Source organism: Oryzias latipes, chromosome 17, assembly GCF_053564925.1.
Source record: "Oryzias latipes strain Hd-rR chromosome 17, Olatipes_Hd-rR_3.1".
In the NCBI taxonomy this organism is placed as follows: Eukaryota; Metazoa; Chordata; class Actinopteri; order Beloniformes; family Adrianichthyidae; genus Oryzias; species Oryzias latipes.
Window position 1 is genome coordinate 18995940 of NC_136253.1, and position 22145 is coordinate 19018084.

General features: G+C 42.4%; 2 protein-coding genes across 5 annotated transcripts; one reads left to right on the forward strand and one right to left on the reverse strand.

The window, feature by feature from the left end:
• The first annotated feature begins 477 nt into the window (after positions 1-477).
• On the forward strand, positions 478-6485 carry LOC101167738 (Golgi reassembly-stacking protein 2). Its single transcript, XM_023965217.2, has 10 exons — positions 478-670; positions 1905-1985; positions 2060-2263; positions 2362-2448; positions 2532-2662; positions 3520-3652; positions 3906-4029; positions 4137-4232; positions 4328-4450; positions 5399-6485. Exons 1-10 carry the CDS (start codon positions 608-610, stop codon positions 5659-5661), a joined length of 1305 nt encoding a protein of 434 aa, XP_023820985.1. The 5' UTR covers positions 478-607; the 3' UTR covers positions 5662-6485.
• Positions 6486-8355: 1870 nt separating this feature from the next.
• On the reverse strand, positions 8356-20708 carry LOC101169144 (serine/threonine-protein kinase tousled-like 1-B). 4 transcript variants are annotated; one of them, XM_011486411.4, is made up of 22 exons: positions 20078-20708; positions 18742-18863; positions 17539-17607; positions 17367-17405; positions 17170-17245; positions 17044-17087; positions 16880-16963; positions 16083-16163; positions 15902-15994; positions 15704-15814; positions 15350-15486; positions 15032-15223; positions 14890-14956; positions 14701-14798; positions 13008-13089; positions 12820-12911; positions 12040-12129; positions 11383-11552; positions 11157-11292; positions 10759-10870; positions 10547-10654; positions 8356-9699 (listed from the first exon to the last, which is right to left on the reverse strand). In XM_011486411.4, exons 1-22 carry the CDS (start codon positions 20202-20204, stop codon positions 9550-9552), a joined length of 2280 nt encoding a protein of 759 aa, XP_011484713.1. In that variant the 5' UTR covers positions 20205-20708; the 3' UTR covers positions 8356-9549. The 4 variants fall into 4 exon arrangements, with proteins under 4 accessions (XP_011484713.1, XP_011484712.1, XP_011484714.1 ...); XM_011486410.4 differs by having other exon boundaries at positions 16880-16969; positions 20078-20693; XM_011486412.4 differs by lacking the exon at positions 17367-17405 and having other exon boundaries at positions 20078-20567.
• Between the last annotated feature and the right edge of the window lie 1437 nt (positions 20709-22145).

Sequence of the window (22145 nt, forward strand, 5' to 3'; positions counted from 1 at the left end):
AAGAATAAGTAAATTGCAGATATGCTTGCAGCATTAAAGATTATGTCACATTTGTCCTGTTTAATAAAAATGTTATAGAATAGTCCTTGTTTGTGTTTGAGTTTATTATTTGATTATATTAAATGTACAAAATGTATGGGAAATGATTTGTATTTTAGACTATTGTTATGGTAGCTGAGTTCATTGCATAATCCATTCATTTTGAAATCAAAGTGTGTCTGTATAACTGGACCAGCAGGTAATTATATTCCGCTTTGCTAAATCAGTTACAGAGTCAGTGATTCAATCTTCTAAAAGTAACATTAAATCTACAAAATATATTTGTTGACATATAGGTTGATGGAAGTCATGTATGATAGATTTGGTAGTATTTTATTATTTTTATGACATTGTGTTGGAGATAAAAGTGAATTTGTTGACGTTATCAGAAATCCGACTGACATTGAACGTATCGATTCGGGGTTGTCATTTCCTGCCACGTAACAGCGCATGCGCCCCACGTCATTTGGCGACGTGTACCCGGTGTGTGGAAGTAGACGGGGCATCTTTAGTCTTGCAGGGTAACAGTCAGCTGGAAAGCCTTTAGCAGTTGTCGAGCAGCACAAACATGGGGGGTTCTCAAAGCGTGGAGATACCGGGAGGAGGTTCAGAGGGTTACCACGTCCTCCGGGTGAGTTTTTAAACCCCAACGGCCTGGTGTTAGCTTAGCATCCCGTAAGCGTAGTATTCCCAGTTCAGTCAGTGTGTTGACAAGAGGCCGGGGATGAGTAGCAGCACGGTTTCTTATAGGAAAACACACTCTTATAGAAGAAAAAATATTGCTTAGCTACGGACATTTCAGCTCCAAGTCGCCCTTTATTTATTTGTACCTTATTTTATAGTGGACATTTAGGGTTAAGTGGTGGAGTTAGCTAAAGGCTGCGTTAGCTTCAGCCCGCAGAATGACAGCTGCCTTACTTGCATTATCGGACACTGTTGCTGTGTATCTTGTTATCTCTGAATTATTTTGCCAAACAAACGTTTGGGTTTCTAAAAGTTAGCTTTGTTACTGTCATAGGTTTCTGCTGTGATTCCCAAGTGAATAGTAAAGTTGACTGTCATTCCTCAATGGTAAAGCTAAGACTGCTCCCATCCTCTTGTTGGATGAATAACCTGTCTCTACTCAATTCCTTAGCATCTTAACCTAAAGACTCACTCCATAAAATGGTGTTAACAGGTTCTTGTGGCATTTTTCTTTTGATGGATGACATAAACTAAAAAAATGAAACTAAAAAATGCATATCTGAGTATTTTTTATGTTCGAATCCTGGATCAGGAGCAGGGGAAAAAAAATGCTGTTGGAAAAACCTTGTAACAGTAACAGTGACGGTGGCCCACAAGCTCCCTGCTCCTCTCCATTCCAATGCTTCCGTTTGTAGACAAATGGATCAAAATACTTCCTTGTTGTCTAGTCCGAGCCGCATCATGCTCAAAACTGTATGGCTTGATAGCTCCAATATTTCTCGCCATTTTTGTTGCGCCGGTAATAGTATGTTGGGGGTGTAAGCTAGTAGGAATGAGTGTCAACAAAGGGATGATGGAAAATAAGGCAGGGTTATTCTATCCACAAGTCAGAGGCAAATTTCTAATGTACTCTTTCCACTCTGCAGCAATTATGTCCTTGAAAACAACACAGATTTTTTTTATTTTGGCTAAAAACTGCATTATCATAAAAAAAGACGACTTGGAAAACTATTGAAATAGATCAAAAGATGATTGGAGTGGGACTTTATGGGGCACTACAACATCCAATTACAATATTTGACACTAACAGTTTTATTTCATAGCTCTAATAATTTTTGGGAGCAGAAATGGCTGTTTGAGTTAGAGCCTCTCACACATTTCTGTTGTTTGTTTGTTTTTAGGTTCAGGAGAATTCGCCGGGTCACCGGGCAGGACTGGAGCCTTTTTTTGATTTTATCGTCTCCATCAATAACACCAGACTGGTAAGAAAGCAGATCCAGACTGAAGATAAGGGTTTAAGGCTCGCTCGTTCTCATCATTGTTCTTAACTCTACAGAACAAGGACAATGACACTCTGAAGGACTTGCTCAAAGCCAGTGTGGAGAAACCGGTCAAGATGCTGGTTTACTCCGCCAAGACCTTGGAGCTGCGTGAATGCACAGTGACCCCCAGCAACATGTGGGGGGGGCAGGGCTTGCTTGGAGTATCGATTCGCTTTTGCAGCTTTGAAGGAGCCAATGAAAATGTTTGGCATGTGCTGGTATGTGGACTAAGACACCCATATTTATGGTTTCATCTCTGTTTACATGACACCACTTTTATACACCCCCCCCCCCCCCCCCCCCCCCCCGTGAACAGGAAGTGGAAAATAACTCCCCAGCAGCCCTTGCAGGCCTGCGGCCACACACAGACTACATCATTGGAGCTGACACGGTCATGAACGAGGTACCACACCAGCAGCGATTAGTCGCCCCTCCGTGTCTGTCGTGTTGTGCCGACCTTACTAAGTCGTTGTCATGTATTTGCAGTCGGAGGACCTCTTCTCTCTGATAGAAACCCACGAGGGAAAAGGCTTGAAGCTCTACGTCTACAACACAGACACTGACAACTGCAGGGAAGTGGTCATTACACCCAACAGTGCCTGGGGAGGAGAGGGAAGGTAATGAATACTCTATTTTTCATAGAATAAGTTTTGTTTATTGTTTTATTTATTTATTTATTTTTGCATAGTTTGGCCGGGGGTGCAACTTATGCTCAGATGCGACTTGTATGTGATTTAAAAAAAAAAAAAGGCTCATATTTTCATTATTTTCAGCCTGGGTGCAGTTGTTCAAAAGCGACACAGACGATGAAGAATTAATTGGATTTAATGAGTTAAAGTGATTTAAAGAGTTTAGTTATCTTGTAAGCAAGTTCTTAATGCTATGGTTAACTTAATTCCTCCTGTGTTTCACAAAGCTACATTTGGTGATGGTAGTGAAGCGTCTATTTTTGTTTATCTATTCCGTTATTAAGATTCGCCTCTCGAAACATACCCGTATTTTGTTGAATACGTTTCTCCTAAAAGCGCAACTTGTATAGAATGTTTTCTTCTTTATTATGCATTTTTTGGTGTCTGCAATTTATACTGCGAAGCAATTCATAGTCAGAAAAATATGGTAGTTGATCATTTGGAAGGTTTTGTGGCACGCTTTTATTGGATCGATTTTCTTGAATTACAACAAAAACAGCATATTTTCAGTTTGTATGAACAAGAATGGATTATTTTCTGATCTCGGCCCTGTGTTTATACCTTTTTGAAAATTATGACATTCATGTGCTATAAAAAAATGGTCATTGAGTGACTCGTCTTCAGTACGTAAAGTTTTTATGTGTGTTTATTTTCTCTCTTTATAGCACTGTAATGTGGAAGTAAAACTGCCTAAGTGTTATTCAATTACCAACAAAAAGATCCAAAAGGATCTTCAGCTCAGATTAACATGTTATGCCCCCCCCCCCCCCCCCCCCCCCCTCCAGTCTTGGATGTGGGATTGGATACGGCTACCTCCACAGGATTCCCACCAGACCTTTTGAGGAAGGGAAGAAGATCAGCTTCCCTGGAAGTCCTCAGAGTGAGCCCATCAGTCCATTGAAGGATGGATTCACTGAGGTCAGGAAACTCTGAAAACTGGGACTTTATTTAACTCTGCATTGATTTCAGATTTAACCCTAAGATTTTGCGTAAACGGGTATTATTGATGGGAAACAGTCCATGTAATGGAAAATGTTAAGGTTTTGACTTTTCATTGACATTTACTGAGATCATTTGAGTCGGTTGATCGTAGTCTTCACCGTTTGTGAAACGGACAGAGAGGATTCTTTTTTTTTCAGTGTTACATTTTATTTACGTTTTCTTCCTTCAGGTGCAACTTACAGCCGTGACCACTCCCTCCTCTGCACCTGCGATTCCGTCTGGGCTGGAAAACTCACTCTCTGGTCTGTCAATAAGCTCAGCCCTGCCCCCTATGCCCAGTGAGCTGCAGACAGGTGCCCCTTTTGAGACAGCCGCTGGTTGGGCAGTGGTCGTTCTTTTGGTCTCATTTTGGTTGGAAATACTTTCATTCGGACACAAACATTGCTTTCTGTCTTTTCAGGGTTGCCCACGGTCCCTCTCCTCCCATCCACCTTCAGCGCCGTCGCTCCACTGAATCCTGCCGCCACCACCTTCAGTCCATCCACAACGCTAGCGGGTGGGTCTATTCTCCTTTACTGTTCTTCCTGATTTTAGTAGATTAGACCGCAGCAGGTCAGATGAAGATAAATTGTGAGTGTTGTGCATTTTTAGGTTTGATGCCCCTCCCAGGTGGATTACCTCCACTCCCTAACATTCCCAACCTGAACCTGCCACTCCCAGACCTCAGCGCAGTGTCACTAGCAGGCGGTACGTTACCAGGTGGAGGGACGACAGGTAGGACCCTGCTCCAACCAGATGATGCAGTCATAAAAAAAGAGAAAAAAATCTCCGCGGCTCATCGTAGCATGCATAGGCATTTCCAGTGAAATGAAGGAATTAGAAGTGAGGGTATTCTGGCGGTAATAAGCTGATTGATGACATGTGAAGTATTTCAAGGCACGGCTTCAAACACTGTCAGACTAATGCTTAACAATGTGGGAAACTAAAGCACTTGAAGTAAGGGCCTTCACAAATCTGTTCCCTCCTGGAGTTAAATTCCTAGAATGTCTCCTGTGAACCAGGTTAACCGCCATGAGGGCTTCAAATCACAAAGGAGACGCCATGTTCCACGGATAGGCTGACCTTGTCCACATCAAAAACAGCAAGGTCATGAAAAACAAAAAAGGGGGACTTTTACATAGCGTTCCAGGCTATGTAAACGTGCAGAATGCACCTTATGGGCTTCCGCGTCCAAAACTCCCGTGTTCACGCACACATTTTTCAGACAGTTTTCAGGGTTTTGTGTACTATGTGGGTGGCTATTGAAAGTGCGTTGAAAGTTAAACCAGATGAACTTTGACCAATCAGGGACTCGGATTTGGTAGTGATGCATGGATGGCGTCTCTTTTAATTAACAGAACCATTTAAAAATTAATCATAGAGGAGACACAATTAATTGTGGTTTTTATGACGGATGGAATTTTATGACACTAAGTCTTGTATATAACAGAGTAGAGCTGTGAAACGAAGTCTGAGGCAAGCTTTGCACCTCTGTAATGTTTTGAATCAAGCCTCTTCCAACAAATATATGCTACTAAACAGTAGAAAAAGAACAAGAAGCCCCGCCCTGCTTGACCAGTGTGAACTGCTGTGAGAAGCAAACCTGATCAGTAACAGTAGTGAAATGGTTGGAAAGGATGAATGAACTTCCATAAATCCTTGTGATCTGTGCGTGTCTTCTAGCTCCATCTCTGGCTCCTCTTCCACCTCTGAACCTTCCAGGTCTGCCCCCACTTGGCTCTCTGCCCAACATGCTGCCCTCCCATATGCCTCCTCTGCTCTCTCAGGGCGCGACTCACTTTTCCCCCAACCCTGCTTCCATGGCCCCCCCAGCGCCGGTCACAGTCACGTTCGCCTCTGCAGTGAACCGAGCCGTCACCACGGACCTTACAGAAGCCAGCGGCGCAGAACCGCCAGCCCCTGTGGAAGCATTAGTGTCGTCCTAACGTGGTGAGGGGCGAACTCTCACAGTAGACTGTTCTACACCCGGCTTTCTTTTTTGTTTTTTTGGTTCCTCCACCTTCCTTTGCTGTTTTTTTTATTTTATTTATTTAGCCAGAAAGAGAAGACAGTTCAGACAGTTTGAAGCATCCATGCTCGAAGAAGTTTGTGGATGATATGAAGAGGATGATTGCGATGTCTGACAGGCATTCAGATGCTGCAGGAATGACCTAGTCCTCAGTTTGTAGTTTGCTTAGCACCTCTGGCGCCACAATTCCCCATTTCTGATCGAACTTTATTGAACTTTGTTTATAGGGCAGGAAAATAAAATCCTTTTACTGAATTGTCTACGTCAGAGTGGATCAGCAAAGCAAGGAGACGTTTGTACTGCTGTAATTAAAGTATATATGTAAACAAAAATACTGGGTTTTTTTTGAATTGCCAATCTCAAAGGTGTATTTTTTTTTTCACTTGTAACCAGTGAACTGATTAAACATGTTCAGTTCAAGCATCAGTTTATCTCCACCCAGTGAAAGCATTGCATTATTTTGCACCACTTTTTTTTCTTTCTTTTGTTATCAGTCCTCCACCCCCCCCCCCCATCTGTTCAGAGCTGTAACCCACATTAAAACCAACTGAAGGCCGAGTTGTTACACCAATGCAGACCTGCTGTACATGGGTGAATGTGTGTGGGGGGGCACTCTTGCGTAGCTGAAACAAAGCGGGCGGAGGAGTTTCAGTTTGGCCGTGAAGTGTTTGTGTACAAACCTCCGGAAAAAAAATCTCTCCAGAATGCAAAGTGCGAGCAATAAAAGCCAAATGAATTTTACCTGAGTCTATGTTCTGTCTGTGCTGTTCTTTTTCTTTTGGTTTCAGGCATTTTTAAGAAAGAAAAATGCCAAATATTTGCGAGAGGTGGTATCATGGTTGGGGCCGATCGGTTTGTGTCGCCAAAAATATGGAATCAGTTGACTTTAGTGAGCTGTGCTTATAATTATTTTTTTTTTTAAACCTTGAAGATCTTCGTGATCAACTTCTAAGAAAAAAAAGACATGTTGACATGGAATGATGGATGTCTTCAGACCCGAGGACCATTTTTACCTTTAAAAGTACTAATTCCTTTTGTTCCTAAGTCAGTTCTGTTGAAAGTACATACAATTCTCAAAACCCTTTTGTGCCAAGGGGAAGCAGGAACTGAACCTTTACAACAACAGGGCTAAGTATAAACTGAGCACAACTTTTTATCAGACACTCTAAAACAGGGGTGCCCAAATCCAGGCTTCGGGGGGCCGGCTTCCTGTTTATTCATGTGCTATATTATCTGCTGTTGATTACCTGAATCAGGTGTGTTTAGCCAATAAGGAGCTTCAATTGTAGGAAGGTTGGAAAACATATTGCACACTGGCCCTCGAGGCCTGGATTTGGGCAACCCTGCTCTAACCCTTGTGCTATCCTAGGCACTTTATCAATCAATCAATCAAACTTTATTTATAAAGCACTTTTCATATAAAAATATAACACAAAGTGCTTTACATTAAAACACAACAAAATATAAAAACAAGTATCGACGAATTAAAAATAAAATAAAAATTAATAAATAAATAAATAGGGCCCCCCTCCCCGTACCTAGCCCCCCACTCCTTTCACACCTCCCACCCCCTAAGTGATAGCAAAGGACAATGAGAAATAGGCTGAGCACAAAAACAGGATGCTGGAAACGCTAATAATTGGAACCTCCCCCTCCGTGAACAGCCGCATAGACAGCCAAATGCAGCATCACAGGCGGGGACCGCTCCACCACAGCTAAGCGGTGATGCAGGTCCCCATCCAGAGCTGCAGTGCCTGAACAGTAGCCGACCCAGAGGGAGAGGATCCAGCTGAGGAAGCACCGGAAATAAAATTGAATAAAAATGAGAATAAACAAGTAAACATATTGATAAAAACAATAAAACATTAAAATAAAGTTGATTAAAATAATGCGTTAAAAATCAGGTTCAAGTTCATAAAACAAGATAAAATGTATAGATAAATAAATAAAAGTAGTAAAAAATTAGCTAAAAGCCAGGTTAAAAAGATGGGTCTTAAGCCTTTTCTTAAAAGCATCAATGCTCTCTGCGGCTCTCAGGTCCTCCGGCAGACTGTTCCACAAACGGGGGCCATAGTGCTGAAATGCAGCCTCTCCGTAGGTTTTAGTTTTTGCAGTTGGAATGGTCAACAGACCAGTGCCAGAGGATCTCAGGCTCCGCGAGGGTTCATATCTTACTAAAAGATCTGATAAATAAGAAGGCGCAAGACCGTTAAGACATTTAAAAACGGTTTAACATTGGAAGTTGGGTCATCTAGACCCACTAGACAGTGCTCTGAAGCTTTTTTCTTCAATGATTTGTGATCTTCACTGGTGTCCATGGATTACATGAAATCTTTCCACCTTTGTCATGGTAGGGAGAACACGCCAATGTAGGGGTGGGGTTGTCTAAGCTGTCCCCCCTTCCACAGCTTGCCTTATTCATGACTCTTGCTTTCCAGTTAATTGTGCAGGTTGCGAGTTCAACACTCACCTGTCTTTTGAGCAAATGGAGACGTGGGATGAAACAATCTATAAAAAAATGTCCGTTCAGGTCTCCCTTACCTCTTACCTGCATGTTGCTTTTCAACAAAAAGTGGTTCCAGCGTATAAAACGAGACCAAATATCACATCATGGAGCAGATAAGTGTTTTATTTACACAATGACAACACTTGAATATATCATGAATTCCAGCTGAAGTGGATAACACAGCCGATCTGGAGCGTGTCCTCTTCTGTGAGCAGGAGGAGAATTCTGGGAATTAGCTCGATACATCAGATTTGTCGGGCTTTTATGCTTAAGTAAACAAAAAACAACAAAAGAGCCCCCCCATCAGACATTTATGAAGTTGGTTGCAGCTGAACACAGTTCAAATATGCACATATGCAGGGAGGAGGTCATGCACATGTTACAAACTAAAAGCAACGTTTATAGCAGCAACACTGAGAATGGCTTTTAGGAGGAAACCAATGAATGGAGCAAACGGACACTTGGAGGCATAAAAAGCTGGATTATTGTTATATATCTGCTAGTTAGTCGTGTTTCCTGCACATGAAATGTCCAATGAACTCTGCTTTGCCATTCAGTAACATATAGATACAGATTTTTTTTTGTTTGTTTGTTTTTCAAAAGAGCCTAATGTTAAGTAGTCCAGCAGGGAAGCATGGACATCTACATCAACACACCACCATGGAACATCCGCCTCTTTTACCTGAACTGCGAGGCGGAAAGACGCCCGGATCTGGACCCGATTGTGACGAGTGAGGCCATGCGGTGGTTCTTTCGAGAGGACTCTGAGCGTCATCTGGGTTTAGAGTGCAAACTTTAAAAAGTCCTATTTGTCAAAATGAAAATCGCCGTTGCCGGGGTAAACTTTGACACGACCGCTGCACCCGCTCTCACAAGCAACAAGACTGGAAAAGTAGGCTTATGTTGACACAACTGCTAGTCAGCTAATAGTTATATTACGGCATACGTGCTCGTGAAGATGCATGTGGAGCTACAAGGGGGCGGGGTTTGCAGACCAATCTAGGAGGTACCACACTGCTGTAAGTCTATGAGGTTCATTTAGTCCAGAAGCAAATCCACTTGCTTTCATATTTTTCCTCCAAACAAATACTCTTTCTACGTCCTTTTCCACACTATTACCCCCCTCTGAAGTCTGAGGCCGGAGCTCTGATCAACGCAGAGCTTCTTTCTTTTTTTCCAATCTTTCTGTAGCCAAAATATCCATCTTAGGAGAAGCTCGGGGCTCGGATTGCCATCTGTCATCCCGCCGATTACAGCAACCTTTTCCTTCAGGTCGACCAGAAGGTCCCGTCCCGTCGGTCAGTAGTTGGGGATTGATGGGGCCGGGGGCTGCAGGGACCCGGAGGAGTTCGAACGTCTCATGTGAGGGAGGAGATAGGAGTCCGAGCACAGTTGGTGAACGTCGTAGCGGTCCTCCTTACGATACGCCAGACAGCGCCGGATGAACGCCTGTGGAGCCGAAGGAAACACAACATCTAGAATGTTTTTCTTTTTTGAGGGAGAATCTTTACAAAATTAAAAAACACAGGAAAAAGGCTTTAAGATTCCTTAAAAAATGTTGATTAAACATTTAAAAAATGTAACAAACTACAGCCTTATAGTCAAATAAGCAAGCAAGCAAGTGTTAAGCATGGTAGGGGTATTCTGATCATGTGGGCTTTTTCTTTCCTAATTGCTTTTACTACTGTACTTGAAAACTTGGTAACTGACTTATTTTTGAAGGGTATTGTTGCTTTTAAACACCAAAATCTCAATTGCAGTTTTTACAAAAGGCCCACTGCAATGAAAATGATGTTTTTAACATCTTCTTGTGGCCTTTTTCTCATGATAGATGGCATATGCAGTGCGGCAAGAAAGTAACGGCGGGCTGCGAGCTCCCTGCTCCTCCTCCAATCAGATGCATCCACTTGCAGGCAAATAGATCCACGGACGTCTTTATTTTCTAAATAAGGGTTTTTAGGTTGGCAGGACTTTAACTTCATGTTTTTGTCTTTAATGTGTTTTTCTATTCACTTTTTCCTGTTTTAGTTGTTTTGACTCGCATTGGAAATCACTTTCACTTTCTTGGGAAAAGTGCAGTTTAAATACATTTTACCTACAAACTGCAGAGTTTGGTGTTAAAAAGGTGAACTTGAGGGTCTTTTGGGTGTGTCAGAAGTTGGTTGGTGATTTTCTAAATACCCATCGTTACCAATCGTTAGTTGAATCTTTTAGATACTGCGGTGAATTGTGGTGCAAACTGCTACACATCTGTCACCAAATCAAAAAAACCTTCACAGCCATTGCAGTGCGTTACCTTGGCCTCTGTGCTGGCCTGCGGTTTGGCTGGAAACTGAACTTCGGTGGCTTTGAGGATGGTGTTTTCCTGCAGGATGTCCTGCTGGGACTGATTGTGACCAAACGGCTGCAGACACAATAAAACACACACAAAATAAAAGGGGTCATCCCTCATGCCGGGCTGTCAGCGCTCGCACACGGGCTGCGTCACACATGGAGCTTTTGGCGTACCTTGCGTCCGTAGAGGCATTGGAAGAAAATCACTCCAACTGACCAGACATCCACCTTGTTGGAGATCTTGGGTGGTTCCTTCCCAACAACAAAACACTCTGGAGGAAGGTACCTGGATATACGTGCGTATGAGATGACTGCGGTTCACTTTCACATATGTGTCTTAGGTTACATTTCATCAAATATAAAGGATTAACCTTTTAACAAAACATAGTGTTGACATTCTGTCGACTGCCATAACTCTTCAATTGTTTACGCAATTAACATAAATCGCAGCGATTTATGTTAATTATAGCTTGTCGCATAAACTGCAGAAGTTCTCTGGTAAGTCAAACAACGTGTTAAACCAGCAACATCGCCGCGGTTTACGGGTAAAAAGGTGCACTTTGGTGTCTCACCAGTAGGTGCCTGCACCCTGTGACGTGAGGTCCATCCCATCCACACCATAGTTGTCATCATCCATTATCTTGGAAAGGCCAAAATCCGTGATTTTGATTTCACCGCATGCTGTGCCATCAACTAATAAGATGTTACCTGTGATAAACAACAAGTGAGATTCCAGCAAACTTAAAAACCTGAGGATGGTGGGTTTTTTTGGTGTTTTTTTTTTTAATGAGAGCATACCAGGTTTGAGGTCGTAGTGGATGATGGGGGGTTTGATTTCGTTGAGGTAGCGCAGGGCGCTGACGATCTGCATTACAATGGAGCGGGCCTCCTTCTCTGACATCAGCTTGTTCTGTTTCAGGTAGAAGTCCAAATCGTTCCCTTCGCAGAACTCCAGCACGGTGCAGAACCTGACAGCGGCAAAAAAACAATTCAGGCGCCCGTCTCTTCATGGCGAGAAAACCTGGATGACAGCGACTCCCCCTCCCTCCTTATGTAGGTTACAAGTCAGTGTGAAGCCTGTCTGGTGCCCAGGATGCATGGCGTCAGCTTTAGTTAGCAGTTTACTGAAGAAAAAAAACTGTTCAAGTCCTAACGTATTTAAAGCTCTAGATCCAATTGATTTTACCGCTGGGGCTGAAAAAATAAAATGAAAGTAAACATTCAACACATCAATTCAAATTTTCATTGTCAGGACATGCCAACAATGAATCATGCATTCTTTCCCATCTGATTACGATGCAACAATACCTCCAGACAGAACATAAACGCTCCGCTCTCTTCCTGGACTAAGGCGCAGGGAGCCATTTCATATCAGGCTTTTTAACTCGCCGCTGTGAGGCGAGCATCCTCTGGATGTGAGAGAGATCGTAACGATCCAGGTCAGAGGTGACTCACGTGTCCGTGTCGAGGGAGAAATAGTCGTAGAGTTTGACTATTCTGGGATGATCCAGCTGCTTGTGTATCCGGTACTCCCTGCACGCGTGCCTGGAAGGAAAAGTAGCAATCCAGTTAAGTTTGTTTGGGAAAGATGACATGGAACCTTAGAAGAAAGGTTTTTTTTTCCTAAACTGACTTCAAACATTTCCTGATGCCATGTTTTATATCATCAACCTGAGGCCTCCTGAGCGCCGATACTCATCTTTGAAATCATTTAATTACAAACAAAAAAGGGTTTCAGGACCTCAGCAGGACTTTCAGGCAACAGTTTCCTACCACCAGCGGCGACGGCAGCACCGCCACACGCCAACGCTCCGAAACTGACAGCAAAAAGACGCCTCCGAAGTAAAAGATGAGACCAAGCAGCTGGCTAATGAATCTCAGAGGCGCGCCATCTTCTCCGTTCCCCCCAAAACGCTTAATTATCTTGTAGCAGTTAAGTTGGTTCTGTCCCTGCAGCCTGAAGGACGGAGTGCAGGAAGCTCCCAGACTTTGTGGACATGATTCCAGCATCTTCAGCTGCATAGTTGGACATTTCCGCAGGAGCAAAGCCAGAAAACTGACAGCATCAACTACAGCAAATGACTTCTATACTTCACAATGATTAAGAAAGCTTCTTGCTAAACTGAAACTGAAAAATAAATTATGGATTGAGGAGACAAATGGATCTTTGAAAATCTTTGTTCTTAGTGGATCCAAAGACACAATGGGATGGGGTTTTATGTAGATTAGACCTACTTGTGGTAGTTCTCCTTTTTCTCCTCTCTCCAGTTCTTGTTGAGCTGGTGGATTTTCACAGCGGCGTAGCGCTGCTCAAACAGGTCAAAAGCCTGCAAACGGCGACAAGGATTCAGTTAGGAATACAGGAGGAAAAATTGTGGGCGGAAACATAAATATATAAAAATCCCTCGGACAGACGATGATACCTTGTAGACTTCACTGAAGCCGCCCCTGCCCAGCAAGTGCAGCAGCAGGTACCTCTCGTTCAGCGTGGGGTGGTCTTTGAAACTGTGTAGAGGATAAATTCAACTATTAAAGAACCTCATTAGAGTTGATTATTGGACTTTCACAAAATGTGTTTTATGTGTCATAGAACATTAGATTTCCTGTACCAACACTTCATATCAACATATGTCAGAATAAAGAAGAAGGAAACAACGTAAAATGTCAAAAAGAACTATTTTGACAGTACCTTTGGGCTCCCATTAATGCGTGCAATCATTTTACAAATGCACACAAAAACATGTAAATACTTTATATGGAATTTTCTACACCAAATCTCACAAATGAGGAATTTGGCCTTTCATTCAAAAAAACTAAAATAATAAAATGATTTGTTTTGGAACGTACAGAACAGATGACTTCCTGGAAATTAGCCCAAAGGTTTGACCAATTTTATAAATATAAATATGAATTAAGTTATTTTTATCCACACCAAGTTATTTTTGTCAACCAGATGTGTTTCATGATTAGCCTTAAAGTTATTGAACTGGTAATAGAGGAGAAAAAAGGACACATTTATTTAAGTTCTTGAGGTTTTTACTATCAAAGAGTACTTAGCTCTAAGTTTACTATATGTTGATTATGCGTTAGTAATTATCAAATACTGATCAGACAAATGAGTCATAGAGCACAATGTCACTGCCATTTTCTTGAAGTGATTAAATAAAAGTCGCGCAGTAAAGAATTAGTTCAATTTTCTATTTTTAAATGATAAATCATAGATTAAAAAGGATGGTTAAAGAAAAACAATCAATACATTTAATAAATTTACATCCCATCTTGTGTAGGCTAATCAACATAAAGATGTTTTTTTTTTTTACATCTGTTTCATAATAGCCAAGCAGCAGTTTTGTGTTCTATTTGTGTTTGTGGTATTTTGAAATCTATTAAATCAGTTTGAATCCTCTGTAGAGTCATTTAGAACTTTATAGTTCTGCTGTCAGCTCGTTTTGTTCTAATCAAAAAGTCAAATGGACTTGTTCCGAGTGTCCAAATGTCCCACCTCTCTATCTGGGAGCGAGTGTGTCGGTTTGCTTCCAGCTCCAACCAAATTACGTGAATTCAGACTCCATTTTTTGTAATATGGATGCTGCAATATTGGAGACAGATGTCGTCCGAGTTGGTCTGAGTCGACGTTTCTATGGCAACCACTCTCACCAATCAGGAGTGAGCTTGTCGGAAGGGGACACCCCTACTCCATAAAATCTGTCAAACGTTTCAAACGCTTGACATGGGAGCCAGTGGGCACCATATATTCTTATCAAGGCATCTGATTGGTCAGTTTATAACTACCATAACTTGCACAACAGAATAAGTATGAAAAAAAATAATAGATGAACAAGAACATGTTAAAAACATGCATCAGAGCAAATATTATTATTCTGACTAACATAAAGACTGAGTATTAGCTGGTTATTTCTCTAGACAAGTCTGAGATTTTGGCTTCTTGGTACTTCCTGTTCGGAACAGGACGGGGGAGGAGTCACTCAGTCCAGCTCTAATTTACGATCAATGGTATAAACACAACACCCAATAAAACTATTGTACTGTATTGAAGTCATTACACTGTCACGACTAGACTGAGCTGCAGGTGAGGATGAAGGTGTGTGCGCTTACGCTGAACTGTCCTCATTGTTTATCCTCTTCAGCTCTCGGATGTGAAGGTTTCTCACCCGCTCCAGCCTCTCCAGCTCTGCCTGGATCTCTGCCTCCTCCTGGATCACACAAGTGGACATTGTTTCAATTGAGCTTTCACAGCCAAAACGTTTCGACCTGCATGCGGGGGGCAACTCTTCAGCCGCTGACCTTCTTTAAGTGTCCGAGACGAAGCTTGAAGATTTCTTCCTGCTCGTGGTACTCCGCCAGGGTCAGGCTGTCAAAAGTCAAAAGTTTCCAGATTGAGCAAAAACAAAGTCCAGCTAGTAAACGTCTTCTTTAAGTTACTCACAGCTGGGGCAAGGAGGGCTTCAGGAAGGGATCTGAATCGTTGCCGTTGACCACCTTGGCTTTGCGCTGCTTGGGCTCGGATGTTGAGGCCACAGAGAGGGAGGGGGCCGCTGGGTTGGGAGGCTTCCTCTTGGCGAGGAGCTTCCTCTGTCGCTCAATATCCTCCCTCTGCTGGTTAATGCTTTCCTGTTGCCTGCATGGCAGAAAAAGCAGACCCGGAAGTAAAAACTATATGACAAGCAGCTTCCAGCTCGCTTTGCACCTTTGGCTGCCTCATACATGAACTAAAAGATCAAATAAACACTGCAGTGATTCTCACTTGATCAGGTTTTGGAATGCATATCCGTCAGTCCACTGCTCTGTGTAGGAGGCGCCATGTCTGACTGTGGTGAAGTGACCGAGGCGCAGACGGTCTTGCATGCTTTTCTCACGACACGAAAGCTTCTCCTGGTTGCTCTGTCGAACAAATAAACAGTCCACTAATAAGAATCAGAAAATTGAACGTTAAGAAAAAATGCTGTAACCGAAGCACCCCCAACCTGAATTGTTAAACCACAACAAAGCAGATGTGAAAACCTATTTGACGTTCATCTTAAAATATGACACTAACATTATAAATTCTGTATCACACGAGTTAATAAAAGTCCCTAAGACCCTTAGAGCAGGCACAGACCTTCTCTATGAGCAGTTTCTTGCTCATTGTGATGCACTTGTTGAGTCTCTCCTTATATTTCTCCAACAGTTTCTGCTGTTCATCAATCTGCCTTCTCAGGTCACAATTGGCCTGTTTCAAAGCAACAAAAAAAAAAGAAAAAGCATGAAATGTTGTCTGGGTTTTGGCACCACTAAAGGAAACGGGAACAGAACTCACCCTGAGCAGGTCATCTATCCTGCCTTCCTTCTTTTCCAGGTCCAGACTCTTGTTGCTCTCCAGGGCGGCGAGCTTTAGCCCCGTCAGCTCCGTCTGGGAGAAGACGGAGACGGGATATTAGGAGTGAGTTTGTTTGGTTGGTTGGGGTGTTACTTTGGCCTTCGTTAGATGAATCAAATACCTGAATACATTTGCTCAAGGAGGCTTTAAGGTTGTGCTCCCCAAAACTCAGACTGGTGGGGGAGGAGCTATTCTGCTGAATCTACAGAGAAAAGAAAAACTGTTAAAACCACGTCAGGCAGATAGATACACCGTTCATGGGAGACAAGAGGGACTTCTGTGTTTGGAAACAGCATGACTCATATATCTAACATGAGCAAACAAACATCGGAGGCAAGAGTGAGAAATGGAGCGCTGCATTAAGGCAACAGAAAGGCATGATCTGATGTGGTCATCTTCCATTCATTCATCTTCTAATCTGTTTATTCCCTTTCGGGGTCATGGGGCAGGGGACACCATGGACAGGTCGCCAGTCTGTCGCAGGGCCACAATCACACACCCATGCACACTCACATACACACCTATGGACAATTTAGAGTAACCAATAAACCTCTGAAGCGTGTTTTTGCTCCTCTTCCATCAGCTCATAAAAGCTGAGTGCAGTGGTGGAGGGATCGACGCCTGATCAGAGGACTGCAGGTTCGGTTCCCGCCTTGCGTGTGTCCAAGTGTCTTTGGGCAACTAGACCCCACATTCCTCCACATGGCCAAGCAGTGGGGCGTCAGTGTGTGAATAGGACTGCGACTGTAAGGCGCTTTGGGCCTTGATTTAGGTGGAAAAGCGACATATAAAGATCCTGTTTGTTGCTGCTTCCAGTAAGAGAACTTTACTTCACAGAAACGCCGCACTTGAGCCAAAGACGCATCGTGGAGTGCTTCTTTAGAACGGGCTTCAACTTGGGAGTCAACCCTCACTCACCATCGAACCTGGAGCCGAGTGCGAGCTCTGTGGCGAGCGGCGAGAAGATGGAAGGCCTCTGACTGGACTGGAACCATTTCCACCCTGAAACTTTGCAAACAAATAGACTTAGGGCTCTAATTCCAATTGAGCACCATTACAAAAGTAAATCTATCAGAACTCACATCAAAATAGTCGCTGATTTTGGGTCCACGTGTGGAAGTCTTTCCTTTAAAAATAAGAGATATGTTAATAATCACAGAGCAAGACGTTGACATTTTACCCGTATCCTGCTGCATTGCCAAACATACCTTGACTACTCTCAGAATAGGTGTCCGCTTTCCTCTTCCTCCCCCTGGACGATTCAGAGTGCTTCTTCTCTGGGGTCTGTGAATCAATATGAAAGGAGAGGAGTGAAAGAACACGCATAAATCCCTTGTGTTACCTAACAAAGCAGAAAGCGAGGCTTGTGTTCAGCAGGACAGAGCAGTAGGAAGAAGGTACATACTGAGTAGGCAGGGGAGCTCCCTCTTTTCAGATCGGAGTTCTAGAAAGACAAAAGTGGGGAAAGGTGGAAGCAGTGGGAGGGACAGGGCCACAAGATTTTGTCCAAAGAAAAGAGAGCTGTGAATTAGCTGAACAATCAAGATCGGGTGCATTGTTTTCTTCTTTTTTCTTACCTCGGACTCCTTATCACTTGATGAGCCCAGACTTCCATAGCTGTGGTTGGAGGATTCATTGGCCAAGCCCTGAACACACAGGACAGTTCAAACATATGACTGAACAGGCACAACAGGAGCTTCGGCGCAGGTAAGCAAGGTCAGTGACCCTGTGAAATTCAAACAATGGTGAAAGCATCATATGAGGCCGGGCCCTCCAGGCTGCCACGTCTGTCAGGAATGCAGCCCTTCTCTTATGAGGTGTGTCACTTGGCTCCTCTCCAACACATGTACATTTCCAGGAACTCACTAGTCCTTTTTAGGAAGACAAGAACCTTTAACCTGTTTTTTCAGTGATGGGAAGCAGGGCTTTTTTCCCCCCCTCTTGGGATATGAAAGTCATCACTCTGACACATCTGTTTCAGACAAAAGCTGATACTCCATAATTAGTTTAGCAGTTTTATTAGCAAGCCAGCATACTCTTGATATCTTTAGTCTGAAATGTACATATCTTGTTACAAATATCCATGTTGTTAAGTCCCAATTCCTAAATGTATATATATTTATCCAAAATTAAACACGAACACATTAAAGACCCACTCCGATCATCTTTTGATCTACTTTCAACGTGTACCCAGTGAGGTTTTGCAGTTTTTAGCAAAAAATAAATAAATAGACGTTGTCGTTTTCTAAGACAGTTTCTGTGGAGCGGTAGTAGTTCATTAGAATTCCACCTCTGAGTTGTGGGCGAAACTATTGGTGTGGCCCCCCCATTTCCCATCATCCGTCTGGTTACGTGTTCTCCCGCTAGCTTACAACCTAGCATTAGCGGTGCAACAAAAATGGCGAGCAATATTGGAACTCTCCAGCCGTACAATTTTGAGCCAGATTCAGCGAGGATGAGGAAAATGAAGACTTAGATGAATCTATTTGTCTGCATAGAATGGGGCAGAGCAGGGAGCTTGTAGCCCGACGGCACCGCTACAAGCTTTTTCAATTGGTATTTTTTTTCATCTGTTCCTGATTCACAACAAATATCCAGAAATGCAATTTTGTCCTCCATCGTGAGAACAATGTCACAAGAACATGTGAAATAAAACCCACAATCTTCACTGGAGTGGGTCTTTAAAGGAAGACGGTTGTTACCACCCTGTTGGAGGGTGCCCTCTTTTTATTGAACATTTGGCATCTCTTAGGGAATCGTTTTTTCTGGGTGACTGTTACCTTAGCACCTCCGCTGGTGCTCCCCGTGCTGCCTACTGTGTTGCCGCTGACAGCTCCTGTAAACCTGGCCTCCAGCAGCTCCTGTCTCCTGGGGTCCAAGCTGTGCAGCTCCTCCATGGGGGCTGCAATGAGGACAGAGAGTAATTGTAACATAAGACACTCAAGCAGTCATGATTACCTAACAGATAAAAGGATCAACAGGAAAATAAAATCTGTCATCTCCTGACCAGAAGATAACTTAAAAGCAGGTATGGGGTCAGAGTACTAACTAGGGGAGTCAGGTAGAAAAGGGGTAAGGTTAAGGGAGGTGAGCCTCCTGAATTGTCCACACAAAAACCTTCAGACTCGCCCATTTGTCATCACAGCCCTCTAGTATTCTAGGACTACAAGATAGAACAGCTAAAAAAAAAAAAGTGGTTCAAAATATATTTAAAATGCAGCATCGGTGAGGGGAAAAACACTGGCAGGATGCTACAGAGGCCCCCCTCCAGTGTTTTAAACGGGTTGTACAGGCTACGCAGAGGCCTGCTTTTCACATTAAAATGGTGCAACTGTCACTCCTCCAAGCAGGGCACAATAATTCACCTTAAATCTGATCTCCCAAAATGCACGTGTCATGCAGACCATTAGTCATACGTGCTGAATAAACTGGGGCTTGTTCTAGAACAACCAGTTTCCATAGAGCACTCTGCTCCCTGCTGACTGCAGCTGCAAGTGTTTGTTTCATTATTGGACATTTCCTGGCTGTCATCTTAACACAGCCCATGGCACAGGGGCTTGAAAAAAAAGCACAATGCACGTCAGAATAAACAAACTTTATTTAAAAATCAAGAGATGACAGACTAACCACTCTTATTAGGATCAGTTTAAGTAGTGGATAACTTAAACGTCAGGACCAATTGCTGCTATTTTATCTGTGTGGTTACGTCACGTTCCATCATAAAAGTAAAAGACTTCAGGACTTCTACAGGGCCTACTTTCAAGTTTGTAACGCGGGTGTGTACCCATCGACGTTTATCTAACGATGTCAGAAGGCGAACTACTAAAAACACACACTAGTATTAAGGTTGTGGTACGTGCAACCCGAGAGTCACACAAACAGAACAACAAGCTAGCACAGCCTTTGTGCAAACCCGACTTAGCTTGCTGCTACTTAGACTGGCCGTAAACTGAACTGACAGCTGACGTTTGGCTTCCAATTCATGGCATCAGTGAACTTGACATCCATTTTTTCACCCCCTTTTACATGAACAAACACGACCAAAAATATAAATATGTTTTGAAAAAAAAAAAAAAAAAAAAAAGGACAGACTTTTCGGGGGGTGAGCTCGTGTACCTTCCTTGCTCTTTGCGGTCGCCGTTAGATGTTGTTGAGAAAACGTTGGGGACGAGGAGAGCTGCGACCAAGATGGCGTCGCCTCCAAACTTCCACCACCACTTCCACTGTTACTTTGGACACTCATGAAGCCACTTTACGGCCGAGAGGAGCCAGCGTACACACTCCCGAAAATGTGCCCATCGTTTGACACCTGCTGCAGCCAAAGAGGCCCGGAAACCGGTGGCGAGTCCGCTCTCGCACCGCTAGACGTCCCGCATTTTGCGACCCGAGCGTTTCCGACGGAGGAGCGTCTTCTTGAAACAGATCCAATGTAACCTTTGCATGATGACCGCAGATCGCGCCTGTCAGCATCCAATTCGCGAGAGGAGCTTTGATTCTGGTTAGTAGGCGAGGCTATCGCGAGGCTGGCGCGCACCTAGCAGCGAGGAGGGGTGGCCTGACACCGAAACAGACACTGATCTGGGATCATTTCACCCTCTTTCCAACTAGTTTGAGGTTCACCGGAAGGCACCACTTAGCGACGACCTGAGAACAGCTTCTTGTTGGGTTGAAAAACAACTATCACCCGAAAACATGGCCGAAAGTTCTGAATTGCACGAGGATGGAATAGACATAATTACTCCAATACAGACGAGATCTGTAATGTTTACTTAATCAAAACATATTTTGGACGGGAAACAGACTTGTAATACGCAGTTTCGCTTTAAAATAATTCAGTTTTTAGCCATTTTTTGTAATGATTCTGTTCTATAGTTGAAAGTTTCTGTAATATTTTACTATTTTCTATAAAGACAGATGATTCGGCAAATATGTGGGACTGTTACTGTATAAATAGAAGACTTAAAAATTATTTTATGCTACTATATTTTATTTTGTCCCCATTTAATTTTATTTATGTGCACATTTTTTTCTTTTCATTTTTTTAAACATTCATTTTTAACGGATTTTTGTACAAAAACTAATTGCACAAAAATGAAATGTTTCGACCTCACAAAATCTTTTCTGCACTGGATTGTTTATTTATCTTATTAGGCTTTACTTGATGATGGAATATTGCTTTTTTGAAATTTATTTTTATTTCAGTAAAAAAAAGCGATCACTGACGTACTTATTTATAAAGGATTTTAATACACTAAGACAATTTGATCGATTAACTATTCTGCAATATTAACAGTTGATTGTTTACATAAGGGTGATTCCGTTTGGATCTGAAACAGATGTGTATAATGCAGTTTTGCTTTAAAATAATTTAGTCAGGATGATTTTTTGCTATTTTCTTGTAATGAATTTTTCTATAGTTAATTTCTTTAATATTTTACCATTTTCTGTCTAGATTAAGGGTAGATTATTCATCAAACATTTTTGGAAAAAAGTCTAAAAGACGCTATTTTAATTTATTCTACTACTTCAAATGTGCTTTTTAAAACTTTTGTAAACTTACAGCACTTGTTTTTTTGTGCAATACGGAAAAAAGTTCATTCCACAAAAAAATAACGGTTGAATGTGTTGTCCTCACTAAATCCATTCTGCACTCAGATATTTTTCTATTTACATTTGGGCTTTAATTGATATTTAAATAAGATAAAAATTAAAAATAATCCTTTTTTGGTATGGATTGTTTCATTGGTGTATTTTGTAACCGCGGGAACATTTATTTTAACGAACAAAATATTCCATATAATTATGATCCATGGAACATGTGTCTCACACAACATGCATGCAACCCTGTTACCATGACCATTTTAGGATGGTAGAAGAAGGATCTAGCAGAAAATCACATGATGTGCAGTTTTCCAAAAGAAATGATAGAGCAAAGGTATCTCCTCTTCTATTTTTCATATTTTTACAACATAGTCTAGATTGAATGTCTCAGTATATGTAACTTTGTTACCCACATAATCTAAGACAATTACTATTTTAACTTCTTCATATCAGTCATTTTGGTCATCAGTAACAGCTAAAAAACTAGCTTCCAGAAAGAAAGCTAATATTAGTACAGTTGCAACCCTGTTAACTGCAAAACTTGCAACAAGGTTGCACCAAGTCCTGTAATCATCAAATATGT

Coding starts and splice junctions, on each gene's coding strand:
- LOC101167738 (XM_023965217.2), top strand. CDS start 608: ATGGGGGGTTCTCAAAGCGTGGAGATACCGGGAGGAGGTTCAGAGGGT. Junction 1,986..2,059: donor CCATCAATAACACCAGACTG/GTAAGAAAGCAG, acceptor TTAACTCTACAG/AACAAGGACAATGACACTCT. Junction 4,233..4,327: donor TCCATCCACAACGCTAGCGG/GTGGGTCTATTC, acceptor GTGCATTTTTAG/GTTTGATGCCCCTCCCAGGT.
- LOC101169144 (XM_011486410.4), bottom strand. CDS start 20,204: ATGAGTGTCCAAAGTAACAGTGGAAGTGGTGGTGGAAGTTTGGAGGCG. Junction 12,912..13,007: donor GCTTCAGTGAAGTCTACAAG/GTATCATCGTCT, acceptor CGCCGTTTGCAG/GCTTTTGACCTGTTTGAGCA. Junction 9,700..10,546: donor AGGCCAGCACAGAGGCCAAG/GTAACGCACTGC, acceptor TCGGCTCCACAG/GCGTTCATCCGGCGCTGTCT.